This window comes from Capsicum annuum, chromosome 3, assembly GCF_002878395.1.
Source record: "Capsicum annuum cultivar UCD-10X-F1 chromosome 3, UCD10Xv1.1, whole genome shotgun sequence".
Lineage (NCBI taxonomy): Eukaryota > Viridiplantae > Streptophyta > Magnoliopsida > Solanales > Solanaceae > Capsicum > Capsicum annuum.
Window position 1 is genome coordinate 231,125,785 of NC_061113.1, and position 15,173 is coordinate 231,140,957.

The 15,173-nt window shown below is 34.0% G+C and overlaps 1 protein-coding gene and 1 pseudogene across 1 annotated transcript; both read right to left on the reverse strand.

The window, feature by feature from the left end:
* Positions 1-338: 338 nt before the first annotated feature.
* On the reverse strand, positions 339-1,829 carry LOC107866112 (annotated as a pseudogene).
* Positions 1,830-2,279: 450 nt separating this feature from the next.
* On the reverse strand, positions 2,280-4,172 carry LOC107863085 (berberine bridge enzyme-like 15). Its single transcript, XM_016708848.2, has one exon. The coding sequence runs from the start codon at positions 4,122-4,124 to the stop codon at positions 2,508-2,510; it is 1,617 nt and encodes a 538-aa protein (XP_016564334.2). The 5' UTR covers positions 4,125-4,172; the 3' UTR covers positions 2,280-2,507.
* Positions 4,173-15,173: the final 11,001 nt, after the last annotated feature.

Sequence of the window (15,173 nt, forward strand, 5' to 3'; positions counted from 1 at the left end):
AAGATAAGATAAGAAAGCGTATCTGTTGTATTGTTGGGTCAATTGTGAAGTCTCCTTGTCATGATGTTGGACTGGCTGTTTGGGCCTCTCTTAATGGAGTGATTGTTGTCATCTGTACTTGTTAATCCTGTACTCAAAGAAAAATTGTGAGTTTTTAAAAGGGGAGGTTGATTTGTGCTTCCGCCTTGACTGAAGTGTCTTCTTCTTGAGGTCATCGTCTCATTGATAAGTCTTGTCCGGGCCTTCACTAGGGTAAACAGGAAGTAAATAAATGTTTTAAATAAAAAACATGTTTGTAAAAAGTTATTCTTTGAAAATAAGTGAGATACGTAAGAAAATTTTGTTGAGTCATTGATTGTAACATGTCTTGAGAAGGTACAACATCTTATAAGTCCTTGTTCTCTTGCCAAGAAACTTTTGAGGATTGCTTAAAAATTTCTGCCCTAGTATAGAACTAACTCGTTATAAGAATTCCAAAATCTGCACAAGGAAATTTTTGATGTCGTCTCAAAAATTCTACCCCAGTTCATAATTTATGACGATGTCATGCCCATATGAAATTTTTGAGGTACTCTTAAAAATTCTGCCCCAGTTACAGTGCTCAAAGAGGGGGAAGAGAGTGTTTTATTATGAAGTGACCAAACTCCACAGGAGCGCCTACGTATCCCTGTTAAATGGGAATCAGGTCAAACATAGTTCCAATTACAATTCAAGGGGTGTAAGATAAAATTAAACATAGTATCTCTTAACAACGCCTGAATTGATGGGCTTAGACCAAACTACGCCATCTATTTCTACAAGTATGAGTGCTCCTCCAGTCAAGACTTGATGAACCACGTAAGGGCCTTGCCAGTTGGGCGAGAATTTGCCCTTTACTTCATCTTGATGTGGAAAAATTTCCTTCTGAACCAGCTATCCAGGTGTGAACTGTCTTGGCCTAGCCTTTTTGTTGAAAGCTTTGGCCTTTCTGTTCTGATAGAGTTGACCGTGACAAACTGTGTTTATTCGTCTGCCATCAATAAGTGCTAGTTGCTCGAATTTGCTTTGTATCCATTCAGTGTCACTCAATTTTGCCTCCTGGATGATTCTCAGAGATAGTATTTCGACCTCAGTCGGTATCACTGTTTCATTGCCATAAACTAGAGTAAGGCATGGCGCCGATGGATATTCTGATTGTAGTGCAGTATCCCAGTAATGCGAAGGGTAGCTTTTCATGCCAGTATTGACTGTTGTCAATCATATTGTGCAGGATCCTCTTGATATTCTTGTTTGCGGCCTTCACCGCTCCATTTATTTATTGCCTGTATGTCGTGGAATTCTGATGCTCAATCTTGAGCTTCTCGCAAGTTATTTTCATCAAATCACTGTTGAGGTTGGCCCCATTGTCTATTATAATAGACTCGGGAACTCCAAACCGGCAGTGATGTGGTTTCAAACAAAGTCATCCACGACCTTCTTTGTGACTGATTTGTGAGATGTAGCCTCTACCCATTTGGTGAAGTAGTCAATCACGACAAGGATGAACCTGTGACCATTGGACGCAGCCAGTTTGATGGGACTAATGACATCCATTCCCCATGCTGCAAAGGTCCAAGACAAACTGGTGATGTGGAGCTCGTTGGGGGGAACTCGAATCATATCAGCATGAGTTTGGCACTGGTGGAATTTCTGCACGTAGAGGATGCAAACACTTTCCATGGTCAGCCAAAAGTAACCCGATCTCAATATCTTTTTCGCCAACATAAAGCCGTTCATATGTGGACCACATATTCCAGCATGTACTTCTTTAATCAGCTTAGATGCACTCCCGACCTCGACATATCTTAGCAAACCCAAATCGGAAGTCCTCCTATGCAAGATTTCCCCATTTAAGAAGAATTGATTGGCTAGTCTCCGAATGGTGCATTTTTGTGGAAAGTTACTGCTAAGTGGCACGTTTTAATTAGCGTGCAAAATCCATGTGTATGGATTGAAATACACGTGCCCAAGTTTTCCTTTAATTATGAAAAAAGGTGCCAAAGTGGCACACTTGAAGGCCATTTGAGGTGTCAAAATGGAACAATGTCCACTTGAGGTGTCTAACTGAAAAATCGTGTGTACTTAAGGGGGTTGCGTATGGGTTTGGCCAAAAATAATCAGTTGTTCTATTCACGACATTATTTGGTATTTTATATTGTCAAACTTTGTAGAAATGATACATTAGTCTTTAAAGTTGTTATGTTGACTTAGAAGAATATGATGACGACTATTGAACAATGATTGGCTTGTGGTAGTGGATGTCGACAAGCTTCTATTGGTATTATGTCTAATAAAAATATTAGTATCTTATCTTCTATAACCGCACGAAGCCTGGACAAATTCAGTAGTTACTTATATTATGTGATGTTGGCTAAACCATACATTTCACCACATTAAACAACATCAAATATAGCACTTAGATTTATGGATACTTTTACTATTGGTCAAATATAAACTTGGAATCATCCCTTTAGTGGTTGATTCTCTTCCTAAATACTAGTAAGAGGAAGTACTGGGATGCTTTGTTCATGTCTGAAGAAATTTTCTGGATCCACCTTAGTCTTTATTTGCACCAACCTGTTAAAATTATTCTGGAAATACTTGTTTCCCCACTCACTGGCTTGTGCAAAGCTGAAATTACTATTCCCATTCTTGTTCATACCTAAATCAAGATCTCTGTAATTCACATATGCTTCTCTTGGAGACTTAGAAACATAAGACGTCATATAATCGTAGAGCTTCCTGATCCAATCTACGTGTTTTGTGGCTAATTCTTTATCAGGTTGATGCCAGAGAGCTACGTACTGAATCATGAAAATGACACCTTTTCTGTGTGGGAAAGGAGTGTCTGATTCTGATATTTTAGCCATCATTCCTCCATAGGGATTCCATAGCAGCAGTGGTGAGTCTTCTTCCAATAGCCTTTTCCATAGGCCTTCTAGCCCAGTTTCTGGTATTGGCTTTTTTACAAAGTCTGATTTGGCTTTAAAGTAGTTCTTGAACATTGATTTCCCCTGGAGGAGTATTTTTGGTGGGGTGTTTTTCGGGTATCCTGCATTGTACATAATTGATTCAATCCAACTCATTTCTGCAGAGTCTTGTTGTGTCAATCCCAATTCAGGGAAACTTTCATTCATTATTTGTAAAAGCCTGTCGACACTTCCAAGAAACAACGCGTTATAAGTTGTTTGAACAGTCTTTTCCCCTTTTACCTCTTTCTTGTCCACTACCTTTATGATTACTTTCATGAATAGACCATCATCAATTTTGTCAACAACTTGCTGCCACTTGTATAAAATCTTCGTGGCGCCGTCTTCCAATGTTTTCGGGATATTGAAGACAGTGACAGTGGATGGAACAGCGACTAATTTCAACTTCCAACCAAGTATGATCCCGAAACTAGCTCCTCCACCTCCTCGAATTGCCCAAAACAAGCCTTCCCCCATCGATTTCCTATCAAGTATCGTGCCATTAGCATTAACGATACGAGCATCCATCACATTGTCAACTCCAAGCCCAAATTTCCTCATCATGGAACCATAAGCACCACCAGTGATGTGACCACCAATTCCCAAACTGGTATAGATCCCTGCAGGGAATCCTAGAGTCTTGCTTTTCTCTGAAATCCTATAGTAGACTTCACCAATAGTAGCACCAGCCTGAGCCCAAGCTGATTCCTCCTTTAAGTTCACTTCGATCCCTCGAAGCTTCGAGAGATCAGCGAGTACAAAAGGAGACCCAATTTCAGAAATGTAGGATAGGCCTTCGTAGTCATGGCCTCCACTCCTAACTCTGAGCTGAATATCAAGCTGTTTTGCACAAATGACAGCTGCTTGGACATGGGGCTCTGTCTTTGGGGTGAAAATCAACTCAGGTTTAGGAACTGATGGCATCAAACACCTTAGATTTTGAGCTGTGGACTTCAAGATTGGGATAAAAGAAGCATCTTTAGGGGTAAAGAAAGCTGTGGAGAAAGGTTCAGAGAAATCAGAGTTCTTGCAAATACATTGGTAGAACTTTTCAGGAGTTGTATTTGAAAGAACAGAACAAGAACTCCACAATAGGACTATGAAAAATGAAAACATAATACAGTTTGGAGATGCCATAACTGATATTTTTGGATTGATGAAGAATGTGCGGAGTTGATGGTGTTTATATATTGATGAAACTATGCACCTGTCAGCCTTTTTTTCCTTTCACATTTCACTAATATTTAATATGCAATTATTATTTGACAAAAGATAATTAATTGTGATTTACTCAAAAAGTAGAGTGGGAGACATTCGGAACTTTGATTGTGGCAAAATCATGGGAGCTTTAGGAAATTTACAGTGATAAAAAATTTTCCTTTTTGATAAAGAACCATCTTTTACTCTTTTTCACCTTGAAATGCGTGCTTTCCCTTGACTGTTACCTGGAAAATACTGCCTTTGATCTTGATATTTTTATCTGAAAATATTATATTAAAACCACTTTGCATTATATTAAATTAAAATATTATTTTTCAATCACAAAAAAAAATAAAAATATTATTTTGACTATTCGTACTCTAAACCATTTTACGTAAATTGATTTTGAAAAATATGCATGCTACACAGAGAGTTTTTCATACAAAATAATGAGTCTGTTGTCATTCGATTAGTGAGAGTAACGTGACAGAAGCAAAATTGGTGACATCACTATGGAAGCAAAGTGCTTAATCAGATAAGAGCCCCATGAATGCAACTAATGGTAAACTCAAAACAGTAATTTCATATTGGAGTAAAATTTATCTTCCTTTTTATAGTAAAATAGATGCAAGTACTCACTTTTTCATAATTTTTAGTAGCCCTAAATATAAGTTTATAAAAAGTAGTCACAAAATCATGTGTGTATCATATTTATGAACTTTTTGTATCCACACATATAATAAATTAATAATAACAACATACCCAGTGTAGTACATAAATATTTTTTTAATACATTATTAAAAGTTATAATTTAATATTTTTCTTTTGTAGTTGGTCTATGATTAGTATAAAACCAAGGCATAAATATTATATAATGAAAAAATATAATTATACAATTATTATATGTCAACTATATATATATATATATAGCATGTTGATGTGGCATGTCTAGATTGTCAAGAAAGACATTTATCTTTTACCATATGGTTTTGATTTTTTTTTTTCATATTTTATATGTTAAAAATGTTTTTTATTCTTTTAAAATGAAAAACGTAACGGTCACATAATAAGGAATGGTTACATTTTCTCCACATTCATTATGAATTCTTGTAATTATTAATGTTACAGATTTTCAAAGAGCCTCCTTTTAAAACTCCTTAATTACCCTCCTTTTGACATTGATACATAATTTTTTCAGGCACTATATAAGTATATCCATGGCATTTTCTAACCAAATGGTTTCAAATTGGGGACGTTACTCTCTTTGTGACTTCTCATGGCAAGTCCTTCTTTGAATATGCCGAGAAGGAACCAAACTTTAGCGGTTTATTTAATGAAGCCATGGAGAGTGATGCAGTGTTGGTTGTAAGCATAATGCTTGAACACTGTAAGAGAGTCTTTGAATGATTGAAATCGCTGGTGGACGCTGGAGGCGGCAATGGTGCCATGGCTAAAGCTACTGCCAATGCATTTCCACAAATAAATTGCACTGTTTTTGAGCTACCACATGTTACTGAAGGGCTTGAAGGATGCAAGAACCTGACCTATATGGGAGGAGACATGTTTAAGTCCATTTCTTATGCAAATTCAATTTTACTAAAGATAACTTGTAATGCGTACTTTTCATAATATAACAATATTATATACGAATTTATATTTGATGGTGTATGTTTGATAAATGACACATAGTGGATATTACATGATTAGAATGATGAAGAATGCATCCAAATATTGAAAAATGTAAAGAAACAATTTCAAGTAAGGATAATGGAGGAAGAGTAATTATCATTGACATGGTGATGGACCATAATCTTGACCGCGAGTCATATGAAGCTCAACTTTTCTTTGACATACTTATGATAACTGTGACTTCTATGAAGGAAAGAAGTGAATAAGAATGGACAAAACTCTTTTCTCATATTGGTTTTAGTGACTACAAGATTGTTCCTATATTGGGATTGAGATATGTTATTGAGGTTTATCCTTAAATTTTGTTGTGTCACTAGAAGTTCAAATAATAGAAGATTTAGCTAGAGAATCTAGCTAATGTTCATTGTTTTCTGTTTTCATGTATTACAGGAAATGTTATTCTTCATTTTCATATGTACTGTTAACTAAGGAACACCTTGTGTTATATTCCCTCGCTTCATATGTAATGACTTCTTTAGGACATGTGAGTTATCATGATCATTGTCCCGAGAAGCCAAATAAAAAGGGAAAAGAATCCACAACTACGCTTTTTATATGTCAAAGAAGACTTTATATAAGAACTACAATTAATTTTGGTGTCTTATTTTTTCCTTGAAGAATTGAATTTTTTGGCAGCTAATTAGAGGAACTTAGTAGGCGTTTAACCATAGAAATATTAATAGATGCAGTTGCGGATCAATTAAGCAAATTGGATCAAGGTGCTTTTTATACTAGAGAATTCTATATGAATATATATTCCATGAATTTCGACACACAAATTCAGAGGCCTGTGGATTAGAGACAGGCTATGGAAATTCAGTCACAGTGCTCCTCTTTTTATTTGCCTTCTTCCTAATATCGTTATCGTGTACACATTTCTACATTTCTTAGTGTAAATTATAAATCAAAGTTTCTTATATTTAGATTCTACTACTCGACAGTTTGATACATACAAAGTTACTTCTCCCTCTTTATTATAAAGTACGATGTTCAACTCCTTGCAACCAAATTAAGGTGTGGCGAAAGTGAGCAATGGAAGAGATCAAGGATGTCATCTTATAAGAAGATTGTTATTCCTTCAACTAATAATCAATAAGTTCTCACATGTACGCTGATTTCTTGCACTCTTTTCATGAAGTTATTCTTTTCTATATATTGTATTGCATTTTAATACTTATTGTGTAAGAAGGTTCGAAATTACTATGAATCATTTTTGATATTATGATGCAGAAAGTTCAAATGTGTTGCATGCTTGAGTCTTGGGCTTTTGGGAGAACAATTAAAATGATTCAAGCAGATGAAAAACTAAGTAGGCATCTTTCATGCCACTAAATAATTTTACACACATTTATTTATTTAATAAATGATCCCTTGCTTTACGATGTTGAAAGAAATAGTACAAGGTTTCTTTATTTATACTTTTTATTTTTATTTTTGCTTGTCACATTGTGTATTATAAAAATTAATTTGACTAAATTTTAAAATTAAATTTAAGTAAATTAATTTACCGATTTAAATTTTAAATTTAGATGTTCGGAAACTATACGAAAAATGCTATAAGTTGTAATTTATTTTATGTTAATATCATGAAAAAATACATCATAAAATGTTGATCAAAATTCATGCAATTTGACTCTATAAGGCTTCAGGATAAGCCTTCAAGATTAAAAATTGTAGTCTTTTCAAATGTAAATTGTCATAGAGATATGACTACCATTATATATTGTTTCATAGGCGGACTAACTGAGGGGTTTGGGCCACAGGTGATAAAAGAGTTTTAAAATGAGGTGTAGGTGATATCAGTCTTAATTATTAGTTCGAGCTGACAATTACTTTATTATGTATTAAGAAAGTTAGGGAAGTTTGAAAATAACCCACAAGTTTTTAAATTTACACTTTGATCTCAATGTATACCTAAAATAACGAAAAACGGAGAAAAAAAGATGTCTTTCTCTCTCTTTTCATCCATTGTTGTTTTCTCTCTCTTAGCGATTTTTGTTGTTAATTGTTTCTGTTTCTGCTGCTTTATTCATCATCTTCTACTTCATTATCATCATCTTCTACTTCATTATCATCTTCATCTTCTTTTTGTCGATTATTTTTTGTTGTTGTTGTTGTTGGTACAGTGCTACTGCTGCGATCTGACCAATTTCTTAGGTCAAATTTTGTTTACTACATCACTTTCCACTTTGGCATTACTTCATAGGTGAGGTGACTTTGGTAAGTAAAATTATGATTTTTATTCGTATTTGTCATCTGGGTGCACTTATGTTTTTCCAACAATGGATAGAACCCCGATTATAAATCCATCATAAGTACCCACAATTTAAACAGATCAATCATCTGGTGCATCAGATGAGTAATCTGTTGCTTCAGAAGATTTATCTGTTGCATCAGACTATTTATCTGTTGCATCATCCTATTATCTATTGCATCAGATGTATTATCTGTTGTATCAGGATGTTTATCTGTTGCACCAGGCTAATTATCTGTTGCATTAGAATATTTATCTGTTGCACCAGACTAATTATTTGTTGCTACGAATGATTAATCTGTTTGAAACAATACAAATCAACCCCTGCCACAAACCCAACAGATAAATCTTGCTATTGCTACTGAATTCTAAATTATTCCTTTTTATGTCAAATCATTGAAATGTTTGTTGAGAAGATAATAGACAGAATAAAAATTAAATATGGATTAAAATGTCAAAGATCAAACATAATTTATTTATTAAACAAATAACAATACATATAATAGACTAAAAGAAAAATAATAGTCTAATTATTATTATTATTATTATTATTATTATTATTATTATTATTATTATTATTAGCATTATCATTGTCAGCCGGTCAATCTTCAATCAGAAGTAGCAAGGCCCTCCTCAGCCTGCGTATCTCGCGGAGCATTCTTGATTTAACTCCTTCTAGTTCCAATTGCAGATCACGAACTTGATTCCAAAGTTCATTCACGGCGTCTTGCAGAAAAGCAACGTCCCACACTGGGTCAGCCACAATCTTATCTTCTAGAGTGTAATATGAAAGACGAGATGCAATAAATAAATAGAGTGTATTTGAATGAATGATTGAGTAAGGACAGACCTATTTATAGAGGATTGAATTTGAATGAGAGGCAAAAAGGCGCGACTATTCACCTCCATACATTAATTAAATTTTTAATTAAATTAAGAAAATAAATATTGTGATATAAGTCATGACTTTTCAGATTATTTGTATTAATTAGTTCTTTCGAAGAACCGTTTTTATTGAGTTGTGGCAACATATTCTATATTTGTTGCATTAGATAACACATCTGTGACAACAAATATATTATTTGTTGCAACAAATATAAAATATGTTTCATCAGATAACATATCTGTTGCAACATATAATCTAACTGTTCACCTCCATTTATTAATTATATTTTTTTATTAATGTGAAAAGTAATGAATTAATTAAATTAAGAAATATTGTGATAAGTCATGACTTTTCAGATTATTATTATTAATTAGTTCTTTTCAAGAACTGCTTTTATTGAGTTGTGACTCGATATAGGTTGCATCAAATAAATCATCTATGACAACAGATATATCATCTGTTGCAACCATAGTGAACCTGTTGGCAGATAATTTAATTGTTGCAACATATAATCTACTTTTTTTTAAAATAACAATATCATCATATCATTAATCCAAATTTGCTTACTTTTTTATTTTATAAATAAAAAAAATACCTTTTCAAATTCCTTAATAAAATAATTATTATTTTATTAAATAATAAATAATTTAAAAAATATTCAAAAATAAAAATGGTGAAAAGTCACGATCAGTTATTAAAATTGTGGTTATAAATTGTGTTTATTATTTATTTACGAAATATTTTTCATATTGAATAATCGGAACGGAAAGTCATGTCTTTTTCTTTTCACCCTCTCAATAACAACAATAGCCCTTTTTTATTAATAACCGTCAGGTGCAACATATGATTGATCTATCATAGCAGATTAAGCTCTAACTGTTGACACAAATTGCTGCTCAATTCCTACCACCAACCGTCGACATGTTGAGAACAAAGAATAAACAGAATGATTATTATTAAATACTAAATAAGAATTAAAAATTCAAAGTCGACAACAAAATGAAATGAATGTTCATAGATTTTTGAATCCCTTGGGTAGATTTGATATACAAAAGGAGGAAAATAATCACTAAAATAAAAAACATTACCCAATTATTATTACTACTATTATTATTATTGTCAATCAGACATATTTCATTCGGCAGCCTTGCTCCGAAGTCAGCTAAATCTCTCTGGAGTTCATCAATCAAACTGCCTTTGAAGTTCACGCAAGGACTCAATATGAATATTCTTGTATGAATCTGGATCGTCCATATTTGTAAGGAGGGACCTATTTATAAATTATTATATCTCAGAAAGAAAAGAAAATTGCTTTAAAATAAATCTAACAAATGGGTAATCTATTGCAAAATATATTCTTTCTGTTAGATAACTTACAACATACTAGCAATATTTTTGCAATAGATGTATATATCTGTTTGATTTCTGTAATAGGTTGATCACTGTCGTAACAGATGTCTCCAATTGTTTGACAATATAAACAGATGTGTCATCTTTTGCAACAAGCTAGTCATCTGTTTATTCAATTTAAGCCATAGATAGGCTAGGAAGATTAAGGTGTGTGCAGATGGATCCATTATCATATGCGTGAAAGTTAAGTATGTATTACTGATAAGGTTACCGGGACAACACATACAAAGTATATTTTTTTATGAATGCAGTTTTTAACCGATTAGGCATTGATCATTCAAACAAGATCTTGCATTGTACCGTTAAGTTTAATGGGTTCGAAATTGATAAGGCTGAGGACCTCATGAAGATGGTGCAAATACCCTGTTAAGAATTACTGACGGTTGGTGCTCGTGTTTATGCGTGTCAAGTTTTGAGAAGAGATCAATATTTGTCATCACTGCAGAGAACCAATAGTGATTGAAATTAACTTTAAGTGTGCATTATACCCTTAAAGGGCCCTCGAAGCCTCGCACTGCATCAAACAAGAATGGAAAATCAATATAGTTATTGCCCTGGCCAAAATTTATATGGTTGGGTTGCTCCTTGGGGTGATGATTATATGCTAGAAGGTGCGGTACAAGAATGATTTTGTGGGAAGATAGGTAGTTGATGGAAGACTATATCATCTGAGAGCTAATTGAAGAAGAGACACAGGGTAGAATGTAGCTTCTAAAGAATCTGACCGATGGAATTATCTTAACAGATGCGAAATCTGAATCTAGTGCAAATATAAAAGTGTATCCAGTATTGTAATTTCATCTGTTGTATGTCTGAAAGAAAAAAATTCAGATGGACACTTTGCTAGGGAGCTGCATGGTCAGGGTTATCACCTAGGTAGAAAATAAGAGAAGACCAACAAAGCAGCCTAATAGGCTTTGAGGGTAGAAATGATGTTCAGCAAGTCTAGAAAACTTATGCCAACAACAACTGCAGTGAAAATAAGAAAACTAAGCGAAGGTGACAATTTTTGAATTTTAAATTTCATCCCATCTTCTTATTTGTGTTTTCAATTAGGTCCACTGCTGTTGACCTGATCGGAACCACAAACGAGATTGAAAGGCAAATAGAGTATAATTACATCCTTAGCAATATGGATTAATTGATTGTGTTTTCTTGCCTTAGCATGCTTTCAAAATTCCTTAGAGAATATCAGATGCTTGCTGTAGTATGTGAATCCTGATAATTTTCAAGCTTTCCTCCAGCTTGTTGATTCTGTATTCAAGCTGGTCGTTACCGTCTTCAAAGTTGGTAAGGAGTTCATCGTCTCTTGTGAGCTCGATTAGGAACACTACCTTCAAAGTTGTGGCATTCTAGAAGCCCTTTAGAATAATTTCTTCAGAGGCCTTAAAGGATACATGGAGGGTCGCTGTGTTTGTTTTAAAACAAAATGTGTTGATGCATGTTGAAGATGTGGTCCCAACAGTTGAACAACACACTTTTATCGAGCGTTGCTCCATGCATCTTGCTCAACCAATTTGATAAATTAGTAAGCATGGAGTTACATAGCATGTGATTTAAATCTTCTCTACCAAGCATATCAAACGTTACGTAACTCCAAGCTCATTACCCTATCAAAATAATATACCCGAGTTAGTGCACAAATTAAAAAAGCCCAATCTATTAGCCTTTCTGCTGATCAATCTTCTCCAATATAGATGACAAGATATCTGCTATGTAAAAGTCTATTCCATCGCCAAACATGCTTGCCTGGGAGCAATTCTTCAGAAGACATCAATAGATATCCTTCAAAAAAATTTCTCCCAGGCAAATATGTCTGGCGTCTTTTGCATAGCAGATATCTTGTCATCTATATTGGAGAAGAGCAATCAGCAGAAAGGCTGAGAGATTGAGCTCGTTCGATTTGTGCACTAACTCGATCATATTTTTTTGATAGAGTAATGAGCTTAGAGTTATATAACGTTTGATAGGCTTGGTAGAGTCGATTTAGATCACACGCTATGTAACTCCATGATTACTAACTTATCAAATTGGTTGAGCAAATAAAAGTGTGTTGTTCGACTGTTGGGATCATATCTTCAACGTGCATCAACACATTTTGACCTAAAACCAACACAGAGACCCTCCATGTATCCTTTAAGGCTTCTAAAGAAAGTGTTCTGAAGGTCTTCTAGAATGCCACAACTTTGAAGGTAGTGTTCTTGATCGATCTCACAAGAGATGAGGAACTCTTTACTAACTTCAAAGAGGGCAACGACCAGCTTGAATATAGAATCAACAAGCTGAAGGCAAGCTTGAAAATTATCGGGATTCATATACTACAGCAAGCATCTGATCTTCTCTAAGGAATGTTGAAAGCATGTCAAGGCAAGAAAACACAATCAATTATAACCATATTGCTAAAGAAGCAATGATACTCTATTTGCCATTCAATCTCATTTGTGGTTCCGATCAGGTCAACGACAGTGGACCTGATCAGAAACACAAATAAGAAAGCATGGGATGAAATTTAAAATTTAGAAATCTTTCACCTTCGCTTAGATTCCTTATTTTAATTGCAGTTGCTGTTGGCATAAATTCTCTAGACTTGCTGTATATAATTTCAACCCTCGATGCCTATGAGGCTTCTTTGTTGGTCTTCTCCTATTTTCTATCTAGGTGATAATTCCGACCACGCAGCTCCCTAGCAAAGTGTTCAGATGTATTAATTACATTACCAGATATATTTTCATATTTGTACTTGATTTATATCTCGCATCTATTAAGATAATTCCACCGGCTAGATTCGTTAGAAGTTACTTTCTACCTTATGTATCTTCTTCAATTAACTCTCAGATGATGTAGTCTTCCATCAACCGCCCATTTTCCTTCGAAAGCATTCTCCTACCGCACATTCTGGCATAAAATCATCACCCCGAGCAAGCAACCCAGCCATATAAATTTTGGCCAGGGCAATAAATAAATTGGTTTTTCATTCTTATTAGATGCAGTGTTAAGCTTCGAAGTCCCTCTAAGGGTCCAATGTACCCTAAAAGTTAGTCCAATCGCTATTGAATCTCTTTACAATAACACAAAAACTAGATCTCTTCACAATGCTTGACAAATAAACATGAGCAACAATCGACATTAAATCTTAATAGGCTATCAAACCATATTCATGGTCCCTCATCCTTATCAGTTTGGACCTACCAAATTTAACTATAAAATTGCAGACATCTTGTTTGAACGATCTATGACTAATCAGTAAAAACATCATTCACAAAATCAGTGCACTCTGTGTGTGTTTGCACGATAACATTATCAGTAATACATACCTCCCACATATGAAATGGTTCCATCTATAAGCAGCTTATTACTCCGATCCCATCTTTACTGTAGCATCTTAAGATAGTCCGTCAAAAGTTGATCAACTGTCAGTTCCTTATATCTACAAAGAAGAGGAAAAAAATTAATGTCACAAAAAGAACATTGTCCATCTGTTGCATCAGATGTAAAGTCTGTTGTAACAAACGTGGAGTCTGTTGCAACAGTGTGAAGTCTGTTGCAATATATGTGGAGTCTGTTGTAACAGATATTTTAGTCTGATGGAATATATCAAACCAGCCTTTCTGGTGGTTTTATTTATTCCAACAGTTTCTCCATCTTTTGTAAAATCAACAACAGCATAAACATCAATAAAAAAGAAACAACATTTGTTCCAACAATATCATCAACAACAAAGAAGCAACATCCTTTGTGCCAGAACTATCAACAACACCACAAGTTCCAACAACGCCAACCCCACCAATAATATCAATAATTGCATCAACAATAATGAAACAAAAAAAATACATATAAAAAAAATGATACTGCCAACAAGGCTTTAAAACTTCTCCCAACAGATGACTTTTTTCTCATTTTATAATAAAAATTCTCGGATTGTTTATTCAACACTTACAAGTTTCTTAAATTTTTTTTAATAAATATGATATAAGTAAATAGTAATTAAATATAAAAACAGATGTAAATAACTTGGAAAGAAGAAGATAAGAATGAAACAGCAATAATGAACCATACCTTAATATCAAAAAGGGGATCAAAACAGAATTTTAAGTCGAGGAAAGATATGGATGGGTTTAGATCCGAAAAGATCTTTATGAGAGAAGAGAAAAGAGAGAAAAAAGGTTGTGACCCTGGAGAGGAGAGAGAAAAAGATGAGAGTTGAATAAAATAAACTGCAGTTGAAGAAAGAGATGAGATAATTTCTACAGATGTATTGTGTATGTAGACGTGGTGGTTTTCAATATTCATTAATTAATATTCATTAATTTCATTAATAATTTGAGGGGCACGAGGAAGACTAAGACTACTGACATTGAAAACACAAGACAAGATTGCTCAATGAACTCACTTTTGAGATATCCAAGAAACATTTTTTACCGCCTTTAGTAGTAAGTACTATTACTTGATTTATCTACTCGGACCAGACGCTTCTTGCTTTAAAATTAAAAGAGATAAAAAAATTTCAAATAGATGTCATCTGTTGCAACATATATAAATATCTATTTAGAAATCCGAACAGCTCAGTCATCTGTTACAACAAATATAAAAATCTGTTTAAAAATCCCAACAACTCAGTCATCTGTGACAACAAATGAAAATATTCATTTGATAATTAATAAAATCAGATATGTCATCTTTTAAAACAGATATAAATATCTGTTTGAAATTTTCCAATAGCTCAGTCATCTGTCACAACAGATGCAAA